The sequence below is a fragment of the Anguilla rostrata genome, chromosome 3, assembly GCF_018555375.3.
Source record: "Anguilla rostrata isolate EN2019 chromosome 3, ASM1855537v3, whole genome shotgun sequence".
In the NCBI taxonomy this organism is placed as follows: Eukaryota; Metazoa; Chordata; class Actinopteri; order Anguilliformes; family Anguillidae; genus Anguilla; species Anguilla rostrata.
The window spans coordinates 70,929,095-70,956,575 of NC_057935.1; the positions used below are offsets into that span (position 1 = coordinate 70,929,095).

Below are 27,481 nucleotides of genomic sequence, written 5' to 3' on the forward strand. Positions count from 1 at the left end.
CTACTAATTCGGCGAGAAAACATTTCCACCAAACACTGCTGACAAACTTAGCATACAGATTCATAAGGAAAGAAGGAGAGAGGCTGTAGGTACAGCAGACACACTCTAGCAAAGACCCAGGCGATCAAAAACAGGGTGACACAAAAGTCACAGTTAAGAAAAATATATTTGTGCACATGGTCATAACAGTGAAAAATCAGTGTGAAAAATGTTGAAACAATAGGGAAAACATAATTCTGTAGTTTGGGGTTGGAGCCTATCCCAGCATGCACTGGGTGAGAAGCAAGAACACGCCAATCCATGCCAGTACATTCACACACCTACAGACAATTTAGACTCTCCAAGCAGCCAACTGCCTGTCTTTGGACTGTGGGAGAGAACTGGAGTACCCGGAGGAAACCCACGCGGACGCGGGGAGAACATGAAAATTCAGGATTCGAACCCGGGACCTTCTTGCTGTGAAGCCCTGTCTGTAGTTTTAGTCATATCAGAAATGACCCACCACGATGAAGAACGGAAAAGCTGCAAGCCTTGTTAGAGGCAGGGACACGCAGTCTTACTTGCAGCGCAGTGCATCTCAGTCTCAACATGCAACACAAGCTCAGGGAACTGAGTGGGAATGTTCAGCTGGAAACACGATCTCGCTCGTCCCTGAGAGAATTCATCTGCGTCATTATCTCCCCGCGTTTTGTTACAGTTCAGATTATTGCCAGTGTTATTATTACTATGGACAAGCCAGCATTCGCGCTAATAACCGTTCCATTATTTTTAAGTGTTTTTGTTTTCCTTTGGGTCTGCTTTACATTCTAAATTTGTTTGGAAGTTAATGTTTGAACTCTGATTAGGTTTTCTTAATAGATGGTTTATGACTGAACGGAGAAGATGGCATTTAGTGCTCTAAATGTAGTGTTCTGTACAGAATGTGCCAGGGATGGCGTGTGTGTGTGTGGGGGCGGTGTGTGTGTGGTGTGGAAGTGTGTGTCGTGTGTGTGTGTGTGTGTGTGTGAGTGGAGAGGAGAGAGAGAGAGGTGCTGTGTCTCGAGAACACAGCAGGGGTTTAGCGCTGTTCTCGTATGTGGAGTTAGCAGCTCCGTGTACCGACAGGCTGGAGCTGTGGGTTGAGCATGGAGATGCCTTAGGCCTGGAGGTGTGACTGAAGCCTCCTCAGCAGGAAGTGGATTTGAGACACCTACTGGTGGATTTGACCTGTGTCCCCCAAATCCCGCGCCCCCCAGCACATCCATTATCTAATCAAACACCCCCAGGGCCCCCCATACATTCAACACCATGATGTTCCAGGCACACCCCCCCAGGACCCACCCCCCGTACCTTCAGCACGGTGATGTTCCAGGACCCCCCGCCCCCCGTACCTTCAGCACGGTGATGTTCCAGGACCCCCCGCCCCCCGTACCTTCAGCACGGTGATGTTCCAGGCGAAACTCTCCAGCGCTTTGCTCTGCTTGCGTCCCTTCAGTCCCTCTTTCTCCACCAGCCTGGGCAGGTCCTCATGGAACTCCATCCCTGATTGGACGAGATGCGGTCAGCCCACTGATTGGCTGCGGTACCCGTCCATTATGTGGGTGACCTCTGGAGCGGATCCAAGCGTCTCTGGCAGTGGCCCAGATCTGCCATGTTCTGTGTTTACTGACACGCTGGCTGGATGTGTGCGTTAATGGGGTCAAAACCCATCGCTCAAGCCCCACTCTCTTCTTATTTACACAAACACCAAATGATCTCGCAAGATTCTTTTTCATTTCTTTACTCTCTCTAAAAGAAAATCTGACGTCTCTAATCCCATCTGAATTTGGAACGTCCAGTTCACAAACTATGTACAATCATGCTCGTTACATATGCGCCCCCTGCTGCCGGCTCGGGAGAGTGAAGACGACTCGCGGTTCTCCTCTGAAACACGCAAGGCCAATCGTGTGTCGCCCCTGCAGGGCTGCCGGCCTCATTCGGCCCTGGCGCGGGCCGGATTCGGTCCGAGACCGCGGTGCTCACTCACTGAAACGCCGCAATCAGCGCTTTACCTGAGTGAGCCACCCAGCAGTCCGGTCCTGCGAGATTCATAAAGATGCCCGATAACCGAAATGGCCAAACACACCTGCATCCCAATACTTATTTTACCAGGAATCTGGGTCTATCATCTGGAACTGGGGCTAAAAATTTCAGGGTATTTTACTTTGAAAGTGTCTTTCAAGAGCGTTTGGGCTCTGAAACCAAGCAGGCCTAACTAAAGACCTAAAAATACTGCCTGGGCACAGGAGCACAAATCTGAATAACGTTTGAAAGACTGAAGACTCTGGCTGCTAGATACAGTATGTCCCCAAGCCTGGAGCACCTCCATCTTAGCCATTGTTATCTATCTCTGTCAAGTGTTCTTTCTCTCTCTCTCTCCTCTTTCTCTCTCCCTGTCAGTTTATTCTCTGAGTGTCTCCTTATCTCCCTCCTTCCACCCGTTCCCTTCTCAACTCTCTCCATCTGTTCCCTCCTCTTCTCTTTTATCTTTTTTCTTATTTTTGTTTATTTCTTTCTTGTGGTTGATTTGGTTTTTTTAACATCCTTGAATACAGGTAAACTTTATGACAGCTCTGTGTGACAGCAAGACGACAGAGAAAGCCGCTTTTAAAAGTCAAAAGGTCTCCTTCTCTCCCTCCTTTCATTTCTCTGCCTTGTGTCTCCCTCTCTTTCTCTTTTCCCTCGTCTCTCTCTCTATTTCCCCCTTCCTCACACAGCGACGGGCCATCTCGGATCAGTCTAGCCGATGTGTTGAGTGTCTGGTGGGATTTTTCTCTGTGTGTGCTGGATTGGTTTGCCCCAGGCTGAGCTCTAAAGCCCATGCTAACATCACACCCATAATCCGAGCACAGCGCGTGCATACCGCTTGCGCACCACTAGGGGGCGCCGCTCGGCCACCACAAGCACAGTCCTCCTGGGAAATCACACGCGTGAAGCACGAATGCCTGTGCGAATCATTTGGGTTAATTCTGGATTTCTCCATTGCTATGAAGCAGTATGACGTGCCTCATAGGGAACGCTACGTAAGAGAGGGAGGACACTGACCCAGGGTCAGTGCTTGAGTTGGGAACAGGGTGAACCCGTCAACAACACCCCCACCCCCATCTTCCTCAAACCGCCATGTGTCTCACTCCTTCCTCATCCTCACTGACTCTTTATCATCAGGTTCTGATTACCCTACCCCCCCCCCAGCTCACCTTCTCTCTGCACCTGGGCGATCTTCTCCTGCACGCTGTCAGCGTTCTCTACCAGCTGCCTTGAGCGAGACATCTAGAGAACAATCAAACACACCTGTCAGAACCACACACTCACACACACACACACACTGTCAGCGTTCTCTACCAGCTGCCTGTGAGCCGAGATCATCTGAGAGAAACAAATCAGAACCACACACACTGTCAGAACCACACACTCACACACACACACACACGTCAGCCTACCCGCTGCTGTAGCCGGATCATCTAGAGAACAAAACACACTGTCAGAACACACCACACCTGTGAACCACACACCAACACACACCACGGTGGGCTCAGAGTGTGTTTGGGTGGGCTCAGAGTGTGTTTGGGTGGGCTCAGAGTGTTTTTGGGTGGGGTCAGAGTGCTTTTGGGTGGGGTCAGAGTGTGTTTGGGTGGGCTCAGAGTGCTTTTGGGTGGGGTCAGAGTGTTTTTGGGTGGGCTCAGAGTGTTTTTGGGTGGGCTCAGTGTTTTTGGGTGGGCTCAGAGTGTGTTTGGGTGGGGTCAGAGTGTTTTTGGGTGGGGTCGGGCCCTTCGGAAGCGAGGGCACATTCAGCTCCGCATTCCAGCGCTTCCAGAACGTTCCGGCTGGAAAAGGCATTCCGGGGACCGGCCGTTCCCAGTCCGGTCCGGAGGGGCAGCGTTTCGTACCCGGGTCCGCCCCGCTGTTCCCAGAGCCGGGATATTTATAACCCTGCCGCAGGACGGCCGAGCCCGAGCCCAACGCAGGCCGGAGAGACCCAGCGTCCGGGAAGCTACAGACACTGAATGAGAGTGTGTGAGTGTGTGTGTGTGTATTTACGTGCGTGCACGTGTGTGTGTGTGTGTGTGTGTGTGTGTGAGTGTGTGTGCGTGTGGTATGTGTGTGGTGTGTGTGAATGTGGTATGTGTGTGTATGTACGTGCGTGCACGTGTGTGTGTGTGGTGTTTGTGAGTGTACATGTGTGTACGTATGTATGTGTGCGTGTGGTGTGTGTGGTATGTGTGAGTGTGTGGTGAATGTGGTATGTGTGGTATGTGTGAGTGTGTGGTGAATGTGGAGTGCGTGTGTGTGTGAGTGTGTGGTGTGTGTGTGTGTGTGTGTGTGCATCCATGCGAGGGCTTATGGCCGTTTATTGCGCTGAAAGCAGCTCTCTGAACATCACCCCTCACGGCGTCCATTACTACACTCACCGCCCTCGCCATGTTCCGCTCTCACGTGAAAGACAGGAGAAACGAGAGAGCTGCCAAGAGACAGAGAGACTGAGAAAGTGTGTGTGTGTGTGTGTGTGTATTATCTGTGTGTGTGTGTGTGCGTGTGTGTGTGTGTGTGTGTGTGTGTATTATTTGTGCGTGCGTGTGCGCACGTGTGTGTGCGTGTGTACTATCTGTGTGTGTGTGTGTGTGTGTGTGCGTGTGTGTGTGTGTGTGTGTGCGCACGTGTGTGTGTGTGTGTGTGTGTGCGTGTACTGCACTCTGTGAGGATCCTCAGGCTGGTGCAGGTCAGACGGTGGAGTGTTTGTGGGTCGGCCGCGGCGCTGGGCTGAGTGAGGGAGCCGGCGCTGCTGCAGGGTGTTCATTAAAAGCACCGGGGTTAGGAGTTCAGAGCAGGGAACCCGCGTTACCCTGAGTGTGACTGGCACCCGAGACAGCCAATGGGAAGCCAGGACAGGAGGGGGGGGGGGCGTTTACCGTGTCGTAGGCGCTGAGCAGCTTGCGGGTGCCGTCGGGCAGGGGGCCCAGCGGCTCCAGACAGGGGTACCCCTCCCTCATGGCCAGGCTGGCCCCCAGCGGCCCCTCGGGAGTCTGCAGCCGAGTGGTCAGGCTCTGGATGCACTGCTTCAGCTTGGCCACCGGGGGGAGCCCACACTGCTCTTTGAAATGTACCGTGGCATTCTGCGGGGAAGAGACATGCATCACACACAGGTCATAACAACACCTCCAACACACACACACACACACACACACACGTCGTTTTACAAACTGAGAAGCCCCAGTAACATATATAAGACACTAGGCAATATATTCGAAGACAGGAAATACTCTAAGACTCCTCTACAAACAGGAAATGACACGTTGATTGCCATCTCTATGGGTTTATTACACAAACATTCCCAGCAGCAGCAGCTGCAGCTGTTCTCCACGCGAGAGAGCTGAGACTGACAATTGGGGAGCCCAACCTGTCCCTCACTGGGGTGGCAGTCACAAACTGTGTGTGTGTGTGTGTGTCTGCGTGCGCATGCGTGCATGCATGTGTGAGTGTGTGTATGTGTGCATGTATGTGTGTGCATCAGTGTGTGTGCAAGTGCGTGCATGTGTGTGTGTGCGCATGTGTGCGTGTGTGAGAAAGAATGTGAGCAATCAGTTTGGGAGCTGCATGTATTGGGTCAGTGAGACTCGGCTGTGAAGGCTATTATGTTACTGACTGTCATGGAGACAGTCACAATAATGAGCTGGGCAGAGGAAGACCCAGGTGGAGAGAGAGAGAGAGCGATAGAGGGAGGGGGGGGAGTGAGAGAGCGAGGGAGAGAGAGGGAGAGGGGGAGTGAAAGAGAGAGGGTGAGAACAAGACAGTTGAACTCAAATCTCTATAGGAGGGAGTGCCAGTCGCAAAAAACAAAATATGAAACAAAAAATACAATTTTGGAAATGTGTGTGTGTGCATGTGTGTGTGTATGTGCCTGTACATGTGTGCGTGCGCACGTATGTGTGTGTGTGAGTGCGTGCGTGTGTGTGTGTGTGCGTGCCTGTGCATGTGTGTGTGCGCACGTATGTGTGTATGTGTGCGTGTATTAGCAGCTGAGCCTCTGGGATGCATTAATGCGCACTACGAAGCACAGGGGTCAGAGCCACAGAGATAAGCTGAGCGGATCTGAGATGGTACTGACGGTGTTTATATTTAATTGACTGTGATACGAGTTCCAGGAGTGAACCAGTGTTGGTGCGCACAGCCAGTTAGCTCATTTAGCCAGGGCAACTAGTGGAAACAAAAACCACACACTCACACACCAGCCCTCTAGGACTGGAACTGCCCACCCCTGACTTAAGCCATGTAAAAAAGGCCAGGTAAATGATTTGTGCTGCATAGTGTAGTGTACTGCATAGTGTAGTACACTCTCTGCCGTAGTGTACTTAATAGTGCACTCTGCTGCATACTGTAGTACACTGCCTAGTATGCTCTCTACTGTAGTGTACTCAATAGTGTAGTATACACTCTATGGTTGTGAAATGTACAGTGTAGGGAACTCCTACGCTATACTGCATGGTGTTGTACAGTGTAGTGTCCCTCCTACTGGATTGTAAAGTATGTTGCAGTAAGGTGGAGGTGGATGTTCAGGAGCCCAGATTGACCCTTGACCCCCCTGACCCCTGACCCTTGACCCTTGACCCCCCTCACCTGCGCGTCCTCCCGCAGGTCGGCGGCCTCCCGGAGCGGCGCCCCCGCAGGGCGGAAGGTGTCGTCCAGCGCCCTGACGCCCGTGTTGCGCAGGGTGACGTACTCCCGCCCCCGCCGCGCCCCCCTCCTGACGGACAGCCCCCGTCGGTGCGCCTTGCCCCCGCCCCGGCGGTTGGTGACGGCCACGTGGACGAACAGGCTGGCGTGGGGGAGGGGCTCGCCCGAGGCGTCCAGCAGCGGCACGTTGCGGTAGCCGGGCTGCAGGCACTCGAACGCCACGCTGTACTGGCCAATGAAATCGTCCCCGATGTAGTCATCGTCCAATACCACGAAGCGCAGCAGGGCCAGCTCCGGCATGTTCACCTGAGAGGCGAGGGGAGAGGAGGGAGGGGCGGGGTCAGCTCTACACACACAGACGCACGTACGCATACACACACACTCAGACACACACACACACACACACTCAGACACAATCATTCCTCCTTTTGGGGCCTGAAAAAATCCATCAAGGCAGCATTTCTAAATTCCTAAAAACGTTTGCTTAGGTTTTGCTCATTCCACAGGCCATATATAAACAAACAAACAGCCTAGTGTTATATTTGTAATGCCCACCCACCCTTTTTTCAAATCCAATATACGTCTACTCATATACAATAATACAGCCATGCATGAGCACACACTCACAGACACACACACACGCACACACACACAGGAAAGGCAGCAAACACAAATAGCATGCACGCCAGTGATGCGGAACAGCTACACCCACGCAGGGGAGGTGGGAGCTAGCTAACGCTGATGCTAACGCTGATGCTAACGCTGATGCTAACGCTGATGCAGGTCAGTGAGCACATGCATGGCGCTCAGAGCAGAACACGTTCACAGCCTCTAACAAGGGAACCAGCGGGAGAATACGCACTGAGCATGCTCACACTGAGAGTAACCTTTTACCCAACACACACACACACACACGTTTACACGCACACATACACACACGGACGCACACATACACACACACGTTTACACGCACACATACACACACACACGTTTACACGCACACATACACACACACACGTGCACACACACGCACGCACACATATACACACACACGATTTTGGGTTCTGCTGTGACAAAACACGTTGGGTGAAAAGGCCATGTCAGCAGCATGGAATAAACACTGGGGATTGTGGGAAGGTGGAGGGGAGAGGGGGGCGCCTGCCTGTCACAGCCCCACCGGGGACCAATGAGAGTGAGCGCTCAGTCCAGGGGGTGGGGCCAGAGCTCAGCAAGGTCTCCCCCCCCTCCTGTGAGTTATAATTGGTGCATCCACCTGAGGCGTTCTCCAGCTGGGAGGGAAATCCGTCAGCACCCCCCGCAGTAATGCGCATGGTACAGTCCGCCCCATTGAACCCTAAAGGCATAACTGGCGGAACGAGCCACTCAGTCCTAATAATGGGGGGAGAAATTACAGAGTGCGGCTGCATCCGCAAACTTGGGCATTCAGACGGTGTCCATCCGTCCGTCAGTCAGTCAGAGACGCGTACGTGAGCGTCTGCGTGTCTGGGAGCCGCGAGAGAGAGAGAGAGAGAGAGAGAGAGAGAGAGAGAGAGGCGCTCCACGCCCCCACACGACCGCGAACGCTGGAGCGCGATGCGGAGGAGCCCGCTGCCGCTCTCCCAGCCATTCCGCCAACGTTGGCGGTTAAAAATAAATTCTCTCGTTAACCTTTTTGGGGCCGAATGACTGACTGGGTAACGGCGCTCTGGTGCACTAGAGAGGAGACGGCGGGTTTTATGTGCGGCAGGGTCGGCGTCTCACTGAATGAAGCCGCCATTAGCACCCGCCGCTCGCAGGCCGACCCGCGTTCGACCCGCCGCTCGTCCCCTTCCCGCCACGCACCAGCAAGCGCAAGGTCAGCCGCGCTGTTTGTTTGTAACGGTGTGTTTGTGCGGTTTTTGTGTTCTTGTTTTTGCTGGAAAGCGCCAGCGCGTTCCGCTCTACTTCCTTCCCCCGCTCCGCCGCGCGGTGATCACCGGGCCCCACCACGCGCGGGAGAAACCCGACCCAGCGCACCCCGCCCGGCCCTGCGCCTCACAGCCCTGACCCAGCGCACCCCGCCCGACCCAGCGCACCCCGCCCGACCCAGCGCACCCCGCCCGGCCCCTCTCCGGTTACACCCCTGTCCCGTGTGACGCGGGGCTCGTTTTCAGGGACACCCCCGCGGGTTCGAGTGCCCGGCGCTTTTGTGGAACCCCCCTCCACCAAAACAGGCCATGTATGGCATGGCAACCTCACATTTAAGTGAGTATCCCATACAGCAACTGAACATAGTGAGCATATACTGTTAACATAAAATATATTTAAAAGATATTGCAATGCTTATTGCAACTTGCAAATGCATATGGTACCACAGATTGCCACTTTCAGATATTGCAATATATTTTATGAAAAATGCATCATTAAATTTTCGAAAAAGTCCACATATATTGCAATATATTGCAGTATATATATTGCAGTATATTTCATATTAAATGTAAAGGGATGATAAATACAGTAAATAACTGTAAAGATGCTCAGATGGAGGTCAGGTGTGGAGCTGCAGCTCCTGTCTCCTCAGTCCCCTAACTGCAGGAGGAGCGGGGGGCGCGGCCGCTCAGGTGACCTCACCTGGAACTCGAAGGTCTCGTCGAAGAGCGGGTCGTCCTGGTTCTGCGCGGCGGTGCGCGTGCGCTGCTCGGCGCAGTCGGCGGGCACGCCGTGCAGCTCCAGCACCACGTACGGGTCGATGACCTCGCCCTTGGACCCGGAGCCCTGCGGCTTGGGCAGGCCGTGGGCGCCGATGACCTTCACCCGCAGCGTCTGGGCGGGCACGCCGGGCACGCAGCCCTGCGTGCGGGCGCTGAAGTAGGACACCTCCTCGCGCATCACGGCCGGGCGCAGCACGTAGCCGCAGCCGCCGTTCTGCGCGAAGCGCGCCCGGTGCAGGTCCAGCATCGCGCCCGCCGTCTGCTGGTTGAGCGCCACCAGCTGGCAGCCGCCGCGCCAGCAGCCCTGCGGGTTGGGGTTGCTGGAGTCCAGCCGCACGGAGCTGGGTCGCACCCGGGTCAGCGTGCGCTTGGTGAAGCCCACCAGCTCCTCCGGCGCCTCGTTGGCCAGCCGGCCCGCCTCGCCCTCGCCCAGCGAGCACAGCGTCCAGAAGGGCGGGTCCTGGGGGGCGGGGCTGCCGGGGGTCCCGGGCGGGGAGCCCTGCGGCTGCGGGGACCGCTGCGCGTAGAAGAGGCGGCTGCCGGTTCTGGCCACGCCCACCAGGGCGGAGAGTTCGCGGCGGAGGCGGAGCCTGCGGGGCTGGGGGGGCGGCGGCACGACCAGGACCACGCCCAGCTCCTCCTCCCCGGGGATGGTCATGCGCCGGCCCGCCAGGGGCCCGCCCCCGCCGATCTCCTCCTCGTCCTCGGACACCTCCCCCTCCGACCCCTCCTCCTCCGGGGGGAGCTTCTTGCCCACCAGGAGCACCCGGCCCTTGAGCTGCTCGGGGCTGGGGGGCGGGGGGGCGCACGGGCGGGCCCTGTGCGGGGGCTCGGGGACGTACAGGCGGGGCCCAAAGGCCTTGCGCAGGTGCTGGGCCAGCGTGACCTGCTGGGGGGGGCTGCAGTGCTGGCACAGGTACAGCAGCAGGGGGTACTCCGAGGTCAGGAAGGCGTACTTGTTGATGACCTCCAGGGCGCTGCGCAGGGTGACGGGGGGCGGGTGGTGGTGGTGGTGGTGGTGGTGGAGCTGTGGGCCGGGGCTGTGCTCCACCCCCAGCAGGGGCTCCCCGTCCGGCCCGTCGGTCACCCCCAGCTCCAGGCAGCGGCACCCCCCCTGCAGGGCCCGCGTCAGCCCCCCCAGGTCGGCGCGCCCGTGCACCTGGTCCTCCAGCAGGTAGGACCGGTAGGAGGCGCTGACGTAGTAGTGCGGGAGGGGCAGGCTCATGTCCTGGCACACGCGCTGGTGCTCGGGGTCGAACAGCTGGCACTCGGCCGACTGCAGGTAGCGGGCGAAGCCGTCCAGGCCCAGCAGGCCCCGCTCGCGGCCCGCGTCCGAGGGCTCGAACCGCCGCACCACGTCCAGGCAGCCCTCGGCCGTGGCCTGCGACAGGCCCTGCTCCGTCTCCAGGAACAGCCGCAGGTCCTGCGCGTCCAGGCACTCCCGGTCCTTGGACAGCTGCACCAGCAGGAAGTAGACGTCGGGGCGTGTGCACAGCTCGCAGTACGCCTCCTGGAACTCCTCCAGCGTCACGTGGGACGTCAGCTTCTCCTTGCTGCGCTGGATCTCCTTGAACCGGAGACGCACCTGGAGGGCGGGAGCGGGAACAGAGAGAGAGAGAGGGAAGGGGATATCACAGAGTGGACAGAGGATGTGTAAATTGTGTGAAGAAGATACGGTACCCAAATTTCTTTTGTGATCAATGTCTTTTTTTAAATGTTAAATATCATGTTGTTTCATGTTGACACAGTGTTACCTGCTACCTTAGTTAGGTCTCTCTTGAAAAAGAGATCCTGGATCTCAATGAAACTTCCTAGTTAAATGAAGATTAATACTGTAATAATAATAAAAAAATGTGAGAAAAATGGGGGAAGTACTGGATGTAAGAGAGAGATGGAAGTTAATTGTGGATATTGCAGAAAGTGAGGACAGTGGATACTCAAAATGACTGGGATGGGGATATGTCAGGAGGAAATGGAAGGGGATAGTGGATGTTGCAGGAGAGGGAAGGGGATAGTGGATGTTGCAGGAGAGGGAAGGGGATAGTAAATGCCGCAGAAGGAGAGGGAAGGGGATAGTGGATGTAATGAGAGTGGGGGAGGGGAACGGGAGAATCGAGAGATGAGGAAATAAGAGGGAAGGAGAAGAGAAAAGCTGTGATCAAGAGGAGAGGATGGGTGAGGAGGAAGGACGGGAAGATTTGGATGTGAGAGTGTCAGATCCCCCCCCCCGTTGTAGCCTCAGCTGTACTGCTCTTCCTGCCCAGCCTCTCCACCTCCAGCTGTCTCTCTGGCATCTGCACCACCACACCACCCCTGCTTCCCCAACTCAAAGAGCAGTGCTGTCACTCCAATTTTACACCCCAGTCCCTCCAGCTCACGGCAGAGAGAGAGGGAGAGGGAGAGAGGGAGGCTCATCTGGGCCCAAGGCTGCCAAAACGCTGCCTGTTACCCTCGCCAAGATCGCTAACGCTGAGGTACTCTCCACACCGTGGGCGACTCTAATTATAATCGCTCGCAATATATAACAATTTTTACATAATATAATAATAACGAAGTAACACTTCAGCCCTGCAATTTCCTTCTTATAGAACGAAGAATAATTCCTATCGCACCCACATGAAAACGCAGCGAAAGGTCAGTTTGCTTTTATGAGTACAGTTTATGACAGGATTAGTGGAGATCCTTAAAGGACAGTGTTAAATTGAGATATTAAATCACCCCCTGCAGTTTATTTTGCACCTGTTGCCCTAACAGTATGACTCCTGTTCCCGCCCGAGGTGCAAGGTATCCCCTTCCCTAACAGTGTGACTCCTGTTCCCGCCCGAGGTGCAAGGTATCCCCTTCCCTAACAGTGTGACTCCTGTTCCTGCCCGAGGTGCAAGGTATCCCCTTCCCTAACAGTACGACTCCTGTTCTTGCCCGAGGCGCAAGGTATCCCCTTCCCTAACAGTGTGACTCCTGTTCCCGCCCGAGGTGCAAGGTATCCCCTTCCCTAACAATATGACTCCTGTTCTTGCCCGAGGTGCAAGGTATCCCCTTCTCTAACAATATGACTCCTGTTCTTGCCCGAGGTGCAAGGTATCTCCTTCCCTAACAGTGTGACTCCTGTTCCCGCCCGAGGTGCAAGGTATCCCCTTCCCTAACAATATGACTCCTGTTCTTGCCCGAGGTGCAAGGTATCTCCTTCCCTAACAGTGTGACTCCTGTTCCCGCCCGAGGTGCAAGGTATCCCCTTCCCTAACAGTGTGACTCTTGTTCCCGCCCGAGGTGCAAGGTATCCCCTTCCCTAACAGTGTGACTCCTGTTCCCGCCCGAGGTGCAAGGTATCTCCTTCCCTAACAGTGTGACTCCTGTTCTTGCCCGAGGTGCAAGGTATCCCCTTCCCTAACAATATGACTCCTGTTCTTGCCCGAGGTGCAAGGTATCTCCTTCCCTAACAGTGTGACTCCTGTTCCCACCCAAGGTGCAAGGTGTCCCCTTCCCTAACAATGTGACTCCTGTTCCCGCCTGAGGTGCAAGGTGTCCCCTTCCCTAACAATGTGACTCCTGTTCCCGCCCAAGGTGCAAGGTATCCCCTTCCCCCTTCCCCACCTTGGCCTCCTTCATCCTCGGGCACAGCCTGCAGATGGTTTCCACGGCGACGTCCTCGGGCACGATGCCGTAGCCGTCCTCGTCGCCCTTGGCGAACTCGGCGGCCAGCCAGTCGGCTCGCATTCGGACGCCGGCGGCGCCGCCCTCCTCCGACCCCTCGCCGCCGCCGCCCACGCCGACCCCGCCCAGCGCCGCCGGGTGCGACAGCAGGAAGCGCAGCCCCGTCACCCAGATGTTGGCCACGTCGGCGGACAGCGCCACCAGGTCCAGCGACTCGTACCCCTCGCCGTGGATGACGGAGAAGGCGGCCTCCTCGGCCAGGTGCTCGGCGGGGCCGTGGTGCCGGAAGGTGTCGGTGCTCTTGCCGGCGCGCACCTCGCGGATGGCGGCGATGTCCAGGCGGGCGCGCTCGGCGTCCTTCTTGGACGGCTCCCAGCGCAGGCAGGCGTGCTCGGCGTCCAGCGTGTAGAAGCGGCAGTACAGCCGCGCGTTGGGCCGCACCTTGCGCAGCTCGCAGCCGCCCTGCATGAAGGCCAGGCAGTCCGCCGCGCTGCTCACCTTCCGCTCCGACGGCATGCTGCTGAACGACACCGTCTTCTTACGCCCGCCCGCCGGCTTCTGCGCCGACGGGTCCTGCAGGGGGGGGAGGGGGGGGTGTGGTTAGGGCAGGGGACGGGAGGGGGGGTGTAGGGGAGGGAGAGGGGCAGGGGCGGTGTAGGGTAAGGGGAGGTTTAGGTCAACAGGAAAAAGGAAGGGAGGGACAAAGTGCCGTAAACAAACTGCAATCATCTTTAAGGCTGTGCGACTTACATGCACAAATTATGTACATCAATTTATATACATACATACATACAGAGTGCAGTGCCAATCAGATATGACATGAAGCAATTAATCTGCAGTTAAAATGCAGACTGTCTGCTCTCATTTGAGGGTGTTTATATGCCTGTCAGGCCACCCATCCACAGTCCGCCATTTTAGGGAAGCAAAAGTAAATGGACAAATTTAAATAATCTGAAATACTGTCATGGTATTTAGTAACTGGCTGTAAATCCTTTGGTCTCTAGTCTGTGGAATAAAGACACAGTACAACCACACAGCACTGGTATTGGACGCGACATACTGTCGTCTGCGTTGACAGGAAACCCTTTGCAGCGAAGACGGCGATTACCAGAATAATAATAACTACAGCACAAGCTGCGCCGCACGCGTCCTTCCCAGCACGAGTGACAGCTCTCGCCTGTCAATCAAATCCTGCGCGTGAAACGAAAAGCGCTTTCTCTTCAAGACCAGTGATTGAAAATCCGTTCTGGAGTTCTATTGTATTTTAATTATTTCCTTTTGTTTTGTTCTTCTTTTCCTAGCATCCACCCCCCCCCCACAACCCCCACCACCATCCACATTCCACTGCAAACCAAACCAGCCCCCCCACCGACCCCCCCCACATCTGAGCCTCAGCCAGCTGAGCAGGAATGAGTATAATTTGGCTCTGCAGAGGAAATGTCAGTGCGGATGAACAGAGTTTCTTAATAACAGGGAGCTGACATTTCCTCCGTTGACCGGGCTGCAATTATTCCGCCTTCTTCGCCACCCTCATCTTCATCACGGCGACCTCGAGTGTTTTCAGCAGCTTCCTGTGTCACTGGCCCGTTTATTGCAGCCCGTAGTTTTTTCGCGTAAAGTTTTGACACGTTGCCAGAGGGTCGCGGAAACGTTGTGAGAACGTTGCGGGGGGGTCCCGAAACAGGGGAGAAGGTTAGGATTAGGACATTTTGGGAGATGTTTAGGTGATCCTGCTGCTCTGCCCTGACCCTAATCTCAGAAGGCGGTCGGGTTGGGTCGTAAATCCTGCCCCAAACGAGTGAATCCCTACGCGACTGAAACAGGCTCATGATCCAGAGTCGATTGGTGCAACAGCAGAGAGAATGAGTCAAACTCAAGTCAGAGTCAAAGGAGTCGCTCACAATGTGGACGTGTAAAACTCGAATCAGAGTTAAAGGAGTCGCTCACAATGTGGACGTGTAAAACTCGAATCAGAGTTAAAGGAGTCGCTCACAATGTGGACGTGTAAAACTCGAATCAGAGTTAAAGGAGTCGCTCACAATGTGGACGTGTAAAACTCGAATCAGAGTTAAAGGAGTCGCTCACAATGTGGACGTGTAAAACTCAAATCAGAGTTAAAGGAGTTACTCACAATGTGGACGTGTAAAACTCAAATCAGAGTTAAAGGAGTTACTCACAATGTGGACGTGTAAAACTCGAATCAGAGTTAAAGGAGTCGCTCACAATGTGGACGTGTAAAACTCGAATCAGAGTCAAAGGAGTCGCTCACAATGTGGACGTGTAAAACTCGAATCAGTGTCGAAGGAGTTACTCGCTGTATGGACAAGAGCATCAGGGTGGGAGTGCAGTTGGCAGACATAAAAACCGATGACGATACTTCTAAATATCTTTTCTCGGCCTGCAAACTGACATTAAGAACCTAGTCCCTCGGCACCCTGTGATGATGTCATTGCCCTGATGTGCCTTTCCCACAGAGCAGCTGTGAGCTGTGACTCCTGGAGCGCTCCGGTCTCTGCTGGGTTTTATCATTTCCATTTAATCAGCCGCCGGTTCAGGCCTTGGCAGCAAGGCGTGCGCACTCTCCAGCCAATCAGTGACTTGAATCAAGCACTCAAGTGGCAGGGACACACATCATAAACCAGCAGCAGCAGACACAGAGGCTCTCCAGGGTTCGAGTCTGAGGCCCCCTGTTCAGCCTGGCACCCTGTAATCACCGAGCCAGAGGAGGGAGGGAGGGAGGGAGGGAGAGAGAGAGAGAGAGAGAGAGAGAGAGAGAGAGAGAGAGAGAGAGAGAGCGAGAGAGAGAGAGAGGAGAGAGAGAGAGAGAGAGAGAGGAGAGAGGGAGAGAGAGAGAGAGAGAGAGAGAGAGAGGAGGAGAGAGGAGACGAGAGAGAGAGAGAGAGAGAAGAGGAGCAGAGAAGAGAGAGCGCAGAGAGAGAGAGAGGAGGGAGAGAGGGAGAGAGAGAGAGAGAGAGAGAGAGAGAGAGAGGGAGGAGAGAGAGAGAGAGAGAGAGAGAGAGAGAGCGAGAGAGAGAGAGAGAGAGAGAGAGAGAGAGAGAGAGAGCGCAGGAGGAGTGGCTGAGCGGACGGTAAGTACAGTACAGAGGGGTAACCCGACAGGGCTGAGTCTAATCAATAATACAAGCCGCGCGCTGGAAGGAGAGCCCAGGTCCTTCCTGTCGTGTGTTTCCAGAGACTGCGTTCTGCGGCTGTGACACATGGTTGTCGGCGGCAACAAAGCCAGGCCAACAGCCTCAATCCCACGCTCAGAGCCGGGGGGGGGGGGGGGGATGCAATCACAGACCAAGGTGGGGGGGTGTGTGGGGTATGGGTGATTGTGGACCAGGAGAGCCAGCATAATACCAATAGCATAACGAAAAAGCTTTTCACACCCCTGTGAATGCTGCACAATTCAAATGTCCTTTTTTTAATAAAGAAAACATTTCATACCTGAACTGTGTGGCCCAAGGATGGTGGTGGCCCTAAACGACCCTTCGCAGAGCTCTACCCACCCCACACCCGGCCTACGCCCCAATGAGACGTGAGAACGGGGGGGCGGAGGAGGCGAGACTCGCGACCGCGTCACCTCTCAGGCGACAGGCGGCTCCTCCCACTCCCGAAAATCTGCTCTTTCAAATGAAGTCTGCAGCAAGGAGCTGGCGAAGCGGGTTGGCTTTCGCTTCACTTGCCATAAAAAGGGGGGCGTTTTAAGGGATGGGATGGCATTGAACGGAGTGTAGCACAGTGGGTAAGGAACTGGGCTTGTAACCGAAAGGTCGCAGGTTCGATTCCCGGGTAAGGACACTGCCGTTGTACCCTTGAGCAAGGTACTTAACCTGCATTGCTCCAGTATATATCCAGCTGTGTAAATGGATACAATGTAAAATGCTATGTAAAAGTAGTGTAAGTCGCTCAGGATAAGAGCGTCTGCTAAATGCCTGTAATGCCTGTAATGTAATGCCTGTAATGCCTGTAATGTAATGTACTGTAATGCCTGTAATGTAATGTAATGCCAAGTAGTATGTAATGCCTGTAAGATGTAACTGTAATGCCTGTAATGTAATGTAATGCTGTAATGTAGTACTGTAATGCCTGTATGTATTAATGCTGTAATGCTGTAATGTAATGTAACTGTAATGTAATGTAATGCCTGTAATGTAGTGTACTGTAATGCCTGTAATGTACTGTAATGCCTGTAATGCCTGTAATGTAATGTAATGCCTGTAATGTAGTGTACTGTAATGCCTGTAATGTACTGTAATGCCTGTAATGCCTGTATGTAATATGTAAGCTGTAATGTACTGTAATGCTGTATGTATGTATGTAATGCCTATGTAATGTAATGTAATGCTGTAATGCCTGTAATGTAATGTACATGTAATTAGCCTGTAATGTAATGTAACTGTAATGCCTGTAATGTAATGTAATCTGTATATGCTGTAATGACTGTAATGCCTGTAAGCCTGTAATGTGTATGCCATGTAATGGTAATGTAAGCTGTAGAATGTCCTGTAATGCCTGTAATGTAATGTAATGTAATGCCTGTAATGTAATGTAATGTAATGCCTGTAATGTAATGTAATGTAATGTAATGCCTGTAATGCCTGTAATGTAATGTAATGTAATGTAATGCCTGTAATGTAATGTACTGTAATGCCTGTAATGTAATGCCTGTAATGCCTGTAATGTAATGTACTGTAATGCCTGTAATGTAATGTAATGTAATGTAATGTAATTGTAGCCTGTATCGAAGTCTGGAATGAAGGCGCTAGAGTCATGAATGGCTGTAGAGGAACGAAATGTGAGCTGACCTCCGTGACGCAGACTAGATATCCTGGAAAACGAAACGGCTGACCTCGAAACTGAATACCCCCACGCCTGGGCCTAAAACGGGCCACCTAGCCGTGGAAATCCCATAAGCCTCCTCTGCTTTGTTTCTGATTTAGTTTTATTTCTTTTTCTTCTTCTTCTTTTTTTATTGTGTGTGCGTACGTGTGTGTGTGTGTGTGTGGTTTTTGATTTTTATTCGTCTTTTACGTTTATCGAATTTCTGGCAGATGCGAAGCGCTTGGCTGAGACAGACAGAGAGTGGGCTGTTCAGAGAAGTACCGAAAGTGATAGAGAAAGCAGACAGAGAGCAAGACAGAATGCGAAAGAAAGGAGAAGAGAGACAGAAATTAAATGAGTAATTATCAAAGATACAGAAAGAGAAAAAATTGAAGACGGGAGACAGGGCAGAAAGTTACACGCTGAACCAGCAAGTGAGAAAAAAAAAACCACGGCCAAAATACAAAAAAACGGTGTTAAAATGCGAGTAAATTATTTATAAATTACGCAACACATTTCTCACTCAGTCGAGCAGTACAATACCCAAAATGGAGCAAATGGTTCTGAACACACTCAATATTTTATATAACAAAACCAACCCCTCCTCTCTTTATACAAGTTAGAGTACAATAACAAATGTCTAACAGCACAGCAGTTACACAACATTTACACGTTGCAGCCACAGAATAATATTGATTGAAAAAACTGCGTGCCTGAGTTGGGACGATTGAATACAGATATCACCCGAAACGTCTCACAGGACTCTCAGAGAGATCCTATACTTCATTAGTCCGGGCCCTTTTGCAGAAATTGATTTTTCGCCAGCGCGTCGTACGAAGAGGACAGAGCAGGAGTCAGGAACCGCGAAGCCAGGGCAGCTCAGGCGAGCAGAACGCCCCGATTGGCTGAGCGCGAGTCCAGGATTCCGCGGGCAGCCAATAGGAAACATCCGCGATACGGCGGGAGGGGCATTAAAATAAACGGGGCTCATCGCGGAGCTGGTGCTAATCTTCTACGCTGTGTTTTTTTTTTTTGCGAATCCAAAAAAAAAAAAAAAAACAGGCGAATTATGACAATGACACATGGCTTTATGATCCTAATGGCACTGATCCATTTATTTGTGCCAGGGACAGAGGAAATGAGTGGCAGGAGTCACCCGTTTACCTGTGTGATGACGAACGTGCAGGTGTTTGAGCGGCAGAGCTCAGACAAGCCCCGGGCCCTGACAGGTCACGAGCGCTTCCGTCCAAAATGGAGGTCATCTCTGGTGGTGTTTACCCCACCTCGTCTATCCCGAACGCTCAGTCCCCTTCGCCCCAGTCCCAAAGCCTCTTTCACACACCGGCTCCAAAAAACGGCGGCAGAACGAGACGTTCTTCCGCACGGGAAAACGATGGACGACAGCGGACGATGAGATCCAATCAGGAGCCAGAAGGCCGCGTTTAAATTCGGCGTTCGATTACCAGCCCCGCTGCCCGTCGAATATGAAGCCCAAAATGATGTGTGAGAAACGCGTTTGGATTAACATCGGTAAGAAAAAAAGTTAATATTCATTTGCTGCCGCTGAGACACTTGGCAAGCAGTGAGCACGGCGCTCAAGAGGACCGTTCTTCCCACACACAGAGCATCTTTTACTTCTGACCGAGGCAATCTGCTCAATGCAGGCACAACGATTATTATTATTATTATTATCGTTCGAAAAATGCGACCAGCAAAACCCCAAAAAAGGAGGGGAAACTCGCGCTTTTGGACAATCTGGCTTCCCGCAGAACCTGTTTGGAAATAAACCATCCCGGGAGCTGGCTGAACGCCTCGGATTGTCAAAAAAAAAAAAAAAAAAATTAAGCATAACAACGGTAATCCCCTCTCAAATTCGCCCCAGCCTTACGCTATGCATCACCAACTTTATGCAATATAAGGCATGTTTGGCAAGCGAGCGTAAGCGAGCATGGGACTTTGGAAGCTTCTAGAAACTGGTGTGAGTTTTCCTGAACGTTACGCCACGTCTTGCCTTGGTGTTTAGGCGCATCAAAATGCAAACGGACAAGTTTGGAAACTCCGGGGGGGTTTTCAAGACCAGGCTTGATACCGTGTTAGATACTATCTCTTCTGTAATCAGAGCGCCAGGCACGATTTAGGCAGGAAAAATGGGGAGCAACGTTGAGCTGAACGGCCTGTTCTCGTCGGTATGTTATGGTGTTATGTTATGTTATGTTCTGCTATGTTATGGTGTTATGTTATGTTAAGTGATTTAAAGCTGGCGACTTCAGGAATTTCTGGGTGAAGTGCAAAGTGCATAAAAACCAGGCTTGTTCGAAAACGGCCTTTTCTGTTGGGAGCAAGCAGGCGTGTGACGCACCGGAGACGGGCACTGGGGCAGCTCGACTGCACTCCCCGCCGCACATCTCCAGCCAGAGATCCAGTGATTTATCGCGGTGTTCTTCTCCTCCATCATAATCCCAGCAAAGACGGGCGTCGCCCTCAAAGGTTAACCTGTCCAGCGGCGGCCGCGTTCGACGGATACTATCGATATCGGAGCGTCAATCTCAGTTCCCTCAGAGCGGGGGAATCGAGTCAATTCCTTCAGAGCAGGGAATCAAGTCAATTCCCTCAGAGCAGGGAATCAAGTCAATTCCCTCTGGTTCCTCGTTTTAGCCTGATGGGATAATCGGGCCGCAGACACAGCCGAACGCGCAGGAGAAGCGCACAGACGCGGCTTTCCAGGAACGGGGAGTCACCTCCTCCGCAGCGCCGCTCCTCCTCCTCCACGCCACTCCTCCTCCTCCGCAGCGCCGTGTGGGTTTCTAAGATTAGGCCGCGGCTTTTAATCACAGGCCTGCGGAGAGCTGCCGTCATCCTCTTTACCGCCAAGGACACCGATCTGCGGCTATTTTTACGGGCCGCCGTTGCACCGGGGGGGGGGATGGAGGCGGTGAGGGAGGTGGTGAAGCGGCCCTTGAACCCGAGGCCGTTAGAGAAGTGCACGGCCCGGTCGTTCTGCGTTCGTACGCCACAGTTGATTTTTGAATCGCGGGGCGAAAGAGAAGCTCTTAAAGCGACCGTCACCCGATCACGCTCCAATCACGCTCCTTTCATTCTGTCGCCGTGGAGACCGGCGAAGCCCGCCGGGCCTCCCTCTCAGTCAGACCTGACTAGCCGAGCCCCGTTCCCCCCACGGGGGGGGGGTCTGTCCCTGCGCCCCTTTCGCTGGCAGAGAGGGGCGAAACCCGCTCTGCCCGCCTGGCGTCCTCAGGGGCCGATCCCCGGGTCCCCTGCCAAGCCCGTTTTCAGGGCCCGTTTTTTTCTTCCTAAAAAGTCCAGTTTCTCCAGCGCGACATCTGGGCCCTTCCCGTGCGAGCTGAGCCTCGCGGGGCGAGGGGGGGCACAGGCCCCTGCACCAGCGCGGGAAGAGCCTGGATAAGTTCCCAGGCCTGCTTTATGACAAGCCCCTCTGCTTAGGTTACAGGCTACAGGCATTGTGTGACTTGTGTGGTCCACCAATCACAGCAGGAGGGGAAGGGGGGGGGCTGTCTGGGAGGGGGGAGGGGGGGGCTGTCGTCTCTGTAGGAAAAAAAAGCTCAGTTCACGACTGGAATGACCGGTCTGTCTAAAACCCACTTCATCCCCCCAACCCCCGAAATCTCTAGCTTTCACCACGACCACCCCCCACCCCAACCCGGCAGAGAGAGGGGGGCGGGGGGAGGGAAGGGGGGGGGGCGGCCGGCTCATAACATCTGGAAGCTTCCTGGCTTCCTCTCTGGAGCCGAGCCCAGAACACTCCACTCCGGCCCCACTTCAGCCGGATCGCACGCTGGCACTGGCACAGGCGCTCCTGCGTCCTCATCAGGACTACTTATCTGGAACGGAACCGGCAATCCCGATCCGACACACTTCCTGATCCTGAGACCTCGGCAAGGAGGGCCCCAAAATTGGTGGGGTCCTCGTCGAGCACTGAGTAGTTGAGGTTCTGCCAAGAAAAGCCAACCCTAACTACTTACAATCACACTTTGCCATAAAGTGGCCAAGGTCTTGAGCGCGAACGTCCATCCATCCATGCATTATGTAACCTGCTTATTCCTGGCCAGGGTTTGTGGTGGGGGGGTTTAGGGTGCTGGAGCCTATCCCAGCATGCATTGGGCAAGAGGCCAGAATATACCCAGACAGGTCGCCAAACCATCGCAGGGCACACATACCGTTCTACGGGCAATTTAGACTCTCTCCGGTTAGCCTAACCTGCATGTCTTTGGACTGTGGGAGGAAACCCTAACCCTTCCCTCTTGCTGTGGGGTGGCAGGGCTCTCCACTGCACCACCGTGCCCCCTAAACTAGAACATAAAAGCCTAAATGGCCACAAAATGACACCAAAACCCAACAGAAATGAAAGCAGGAACCTGCGGAAGCACTAAGCTGATTTAGAGCACAGCACTTTGTATTTAAGATTTTAAAACTTTTAACTGTCTACTTTTAACATGGCATTTAATTTTTTACTCCTTATGCGCGTCTTTTTTTAGTGTGAGCTATTCACTTTGCCAGAGACAAATTTCCATTAGTGTCTGCATTAATGGGCAATGTTGTTCACTTGGGCAGAACAAAAAAAATCCATTAAGATGTAGTTCCACATGCCGGTTGGTAGGCTCGCCCTATTTAATCCACCTATCAGTGCGAGCATAGGCTGTGTTAGAAAACCTCAGTCTTAAGCACTGCATTACAGGCATTCAGCAGACGCTCTTATCCAGAGCAACTCGCACAACTTTTTACACAGCATTTACACAGCATCCATTTATACAGCTGGATATATACTGAAGCGATGCAGGTTAAGCACCTTGCTCAAGGGTACAATGGCAGTGTCCCACCAGTGGGAATCGAACCAGCGACCTTTAGGTTACAAGCCGAGCTCCCTAACCATTACACTACGCTGCTGCCAAGATTCCGTTACATCATTCAAGGGGGGACTGACTCACCTGCAAACTCGACGGTAAAAGCCTCCGCTTCGGATACATTTCCGAGACTCCAACTGAAGCCCGCGTCAGTCACGTCTCCCGAACTTAACTCACCCCCCCCCCCCGCCCCCCCGCCCCCACGACGCGCTCGGGGAAGAGAGGGCTTAGCGCAAAACGGAAAGTCCCAGTTAAGCGCCTGCGTCTGAAAGCCAAGGGCTGGATCCAAAGGGACTTAAGCCTGCCATGTGACTGCCATGTGACTGCCATGTGACTGCCATGTGACCGCCATGTGACCGCCATGTGACTGCCATGTGACCGCCATGTGACCGCCATGTGACTGCCATGTGACCGCCATGTGACCGCCATGTGACCGCCATGTGACTGCCATGTGACCGCCATGTGAGGCATGGCGCCATTTTAAAATGGCGGTAGACTTCCGGCACATCCTTTGACTGGAACCTCCACACCACAGCGACTTTGCGCACAGACTTTTAGGGACACCACATGGCATGGAATGAATTTAATGTAAATCACAGTAAAAAGTCCTGAGAATTAATTTGAAGACAAATGGCGTATAAGGAGAGGGAATTCTTGCACCAGCTTCAGACCCTTTTCAGCTTGCCGAAGACATCGTGAAAGTTACAGGAGCCAGGTTGCCATGGCGAAATGCCGCTGCTGCTCGACGCCCCATCCCATAAAACCAGCCGACCGGCAGGTACACCGAGCCGAAAAACCATCAGGCGTAAGCGTCCCCCTCTATGGCCGCCTTCGGAGGCTGTTAATTAGCCAGGCCGGCCGGCGGGCATGTGTTAATTACACCAGACGGGGGGGGGGGCAGAGCTAGCGCCGAGAGATCGGAGCTTTCCCACAAGGCACTGGGGCCGTGGCCACTGTCCCACGGCGAAGGGCTGACAGCCCAGGGTGGGGTCGCAGTCAAAGAGCATTGAGACAGATAAACACACACCACAGTGCTGCTGGAACGGGTCGGATCCACAGAGAGGGAGGGTGGCGTGCTTCTTTCTCCGGTCCCAAAACAGCCCTGACCGGGACGCTGACCAGTGACACCGAGTCACGTCCGCTGCACGGAAACACGTCTCACGAAGAGGCCCGATGTCCGCAGGGACGGGGTCAACCGGACGCCCTGCAGCACGACACAACGCGCTGACCAATCAGAGCCTCGGACCGGCTTCTCATGGCAACAACAGACCGTGTTTACACGACCCCTGTCACAACATCAAAGCTTCTCTCACAGCTCTCACAGCAGAGGCCTTTAACCCTTGGAAGAGTCAGTGTTCTAGAACTCCATCGCTTCCAGTCACCAGTCGCCATTGTTACATCATCGTTAGAATTTAAAGTTCTGACGAGAACGTTCCGGTCGGATGACTGTGACCTCACAAAGGGTTAACGGCAGGGCCCGGGCAGGAAGCGCAGCTTTGGCTGGCACACTGGTGCGTGAGTGACAGGCCGCGGAGACCCCCAGAGTTCAGCCTTTTCCACTGCCGCCTGCCACGTTCTCCGTCTCTGCCACGCATGTGTTTTTCTTTTTTTTTCTTTTTCTTCAGAAACCGTGCGGATAAACACTCAGCCGCACAGGACAGGGGGCGGGGGGGGGGGGGGGTAAACAGTCGGCTCTTGGAATAACAGCACTGATTTATTCCTGAAGGACGATGGGCCCTTCGCCGTCCTCGAAAGACCGTCTCAGAGCGCGAGCTAAGTGGGCGTGGCCTACCCGCCTTCTAACGCGGGGCGACACTGGTGTTAATGGGGAGAGTAATGCCAGATAAGGCCCTCAAACACTTATACTGAGCTGGGCCAGCCACCGCTTGCGCAATCACCTTCTCCTTCCGTTAATCTCTCATCTTCCTTCTCTCTCTCTCCTGCGTCTACTCCTCTCTCACCCTCTCTATCATGCACTTTTCTCTTTCTTCTCCGTTCCTCCTGCGACCGTCTTTCCATCCTTCTCTCCACGTCTCCCACGCTACCTTCCTTTTTTACATACATACAACACTCCTCCTTCTCCATCTTCATCTCCGCTGTACATCTCTACATTTTCAACTCTTCTTTCCTAACCATCTCTCACTCCTTCACTACCCTCTCCTCCTCCGTCTCTCTTCCCCCCTCCCCTTTTTTATCTCTCTATCTCCCACATCACCACTTATTTCCTGTTATTCGTTAATGAACTCTCCACCCCTCCCTCTCCCCTGCTGGTCTACACACGGAGCCTGTGAGATTCAGCTGTCAAACCCGCAACCTCTGCAGGCTTGGCCTGGCTACAGCGGGGCACAGTCACACAGGCTCAGGAAAAAAGGTGTGAAAACCACCTAAAAAGGTACAAGCGCTTGTCACTGCGGTGCTTAGCCCATAGGTACATAAAACTCCACCCCTACCCAGCGAAATATTATTCATTTTTAATTTTTTTTTCGCGTGTAAAAGGTACTTACTAGTACCCACACAGAACATGACTTCACCTCCCAGGGTACATTTGGGAAATGAGTTCCTGAAAGAACAGAAAATGCACCTTCCCTGTACAGTCATTCGCGAGAGCGCAGGTTAGGGCATCGCAAGCAAACAGCATCCCCCCAAAAAAAAGCCTCCGTCAGGCTGCTCCAAACCCGTTAGCGAGCCCAGCCGGCTTCAGCAACCGAAAACCCGGCACGTCCGAATCGATGCTCACGGCTACGGACGGCCGCGCGCTCGCACTGGATTCACCGCGGAAAGCGCCGGTAACTCTGTTCACACGCCGCGCCGCTCCGAAGAACGTCGGCCCCAAAACAATTTCAGCTAAACCGCAGCTGCGCCTCTCTCCTCTCCCTTATCAGCCAGATTTCAGACGCGCACGTTTCACAACAGCAGCTTTGAAACTCTGATTAGGTTCCAGTCGCAGGGTATATTTTAAGGTCGGGCGCTGCGAGGGGGAGAAGATAATAAAGAGCAGCTGGGGAGCAGCTTAATCAGCGAGAAAGTGTGTTTGAGAAAGTGTGTCTCCTCTGCGCAGAGCTCACTCAGGAACACTCGCCTGGTTCCACCGCCTTCATCTGCCCCGAAAAAGAGTCCTACCCTCCTCTACCAGCCCACTACCCCCCCCTCCTCCTCACACCAATACCGTGTGAAGCACGTTATTCGAAACCCCATCTCTCCGCTTTCTCTTTCACTACCGCACGCAGTTAAGAACGCTGTTTTCCTCCTATGGAGGACAATTTGCGGCTGATTGCAGTAAGAAAAAAAAAATAAAAAAATTCACATCCTTCAGATGGATTTACATTTAGATGGCCATCCGCTTGGGCTGTAATTCATGCAGAATGCGAACAGATGAACGTGCGAGAGAGAGAGAGAGAGAGAGAGAGAGAGATAGAGAGAGAGAGCGCGCTCGGCAGAGACAGCGAGAGATAGCTCTCTGCGGCTGTTTACTCCTGTAGAGAAGTCGGACAGAAGCCTCCATCTCAGAAACGCCACGCGCTGTCAACACGCAGGATCTCACAAAGTAACACCGGGAGGAAGAACATGAAAAAAATAAATTAAAGTAATGAAAATGGGAGTGATTCATGCACTTCCAAAGCTACATTCACAGAACAGTTGCCAGGAAGGATTATCTGGATGCATCTAGACGATTTCAGGCCAATTTCATAGTGCAGCTGCCCAGAAATTTTAGTCCATTTTGTATGCACAAGAGGCAGACAACAGCGCTATTGACAATCTGCTAATGATGAGGAGCATTACTCTCCATTTCTGCCTCTCTGTCACTCGTTACTGAGAGGCATATTCATCATCATCACAAAATCATTTACCCCACATATTTAATCCCCCACAATGTATTTACGGAGAATTAAAAAAAAAACAAAACATGATATGATAAACAATGAAAAAATGATCTTGCTAATATGTACTCAAAGCACTATATACAGTGTTTACACTGTACTCTACACTATACACTATATATATGTAGAGAGACAGAGAGAGAGAGTTGCAGAAGTGCAAATGGAGGCAATTGTGGACATTCTGATATTTGTATATGACAATAAAAGATTATTAACGTCCTGACTGGCCTGTATTAGTGAAGAAAAGACACCTGGATGAGGAGGAAGTCACCTGGAGTCCCGCTGCGACTCATTTCACTTTCGAGGCTCACCTTGCGCGTCCACTTCCTGCCCAACTTCCTGCCGAAAGAACACATCCTGGGCCGCACGTCGTACGCGGGCACAAAGACGGATTCGACGCAAATCTGGAGCGCCAGAATAAAGCTGGACCCTGGGTCCAGGAGCACCAGAATAAAGCAGGACCCTGGGTCCAGGGCCAGAATAAGCACCAGTCCAGAGCACAAATAAAGCAGCCTGGTCAGAGCGCCAATAAGCGAACCGGTCCAGGAGCGCCAGAATAAAGCTGAACCAGGGTCCAGGAGCACCAGAATAAAGCAGGACCCTGGGTCCAGGAGCGCCAGAATAAAGCTGAACCAGGGTCCAGGAGCACCAGAATAAAGCTGAACCCTGGGTCCAGTCAGTGCACAGCCAGGCTCTAATTAGCACCCATGTTACGATCTGAAGGACATATCCCAAACCATCTACAGTCGCTGCAGCCTAATTAATATTTCAGAACAGAGACGATTTTCGGAGAGCAGAAGTCAGCAAAAGTGAACGCACTTTGTAAAATCTGAAGGCATGTGGCACTGAAATGTGGTGTCAAAATCCGCGC

The 27,481-nt window shown here is 53.2% G+C and overlaps 1 protein-coding gene across 2 annotated transcripts in view; it reads right to left on the reverse strand.

The window, feature by feature from the left end:
• plcl1 (phospholipase C like 1) overlaps positions 1 to 27,481 on the reverse strand; it is a 64,259-nt gene that overhangs the window by 6,044 nt on the left and 30,734 nt on the right. For both annotated transcript variants that reach the window (XM_064329622.1, XM_064329624.1), the window contains 7 exons: positions 12,969 to 13,601; positions 9,298 to 10,962; positions 6,631 to 6,993; positions 4,926 to 5,129; positions 3,368 to 3,384; positions 3,216 to 3,274; positions 1,412 to 1,521 (listed from right to left, as the gene is read on the reverse strand). In XM_064329622.1, the coding sequence (XP_064185692.1) occupies positions 1,412 to 1,521; positions 3,216 to 3,274; positions 3,368 to 3,384; positions 4,926 to 5,129; positions 6,631 to 6,993; positions 9,298 to 10,962; positions 12,969 to 13,601 (3,051 nt within the window). The remainder of the gene's footprint in view (positions 1 to 1,411; positions 1,522 to 3,215; positions 3,275 to 3,367; positions 3,385 to 4,925; positions 5,130 to 6,630; positions 6,994 to 9,297; positions 10,963 to 12,968; positions 13,602 to 27,481) is intronic.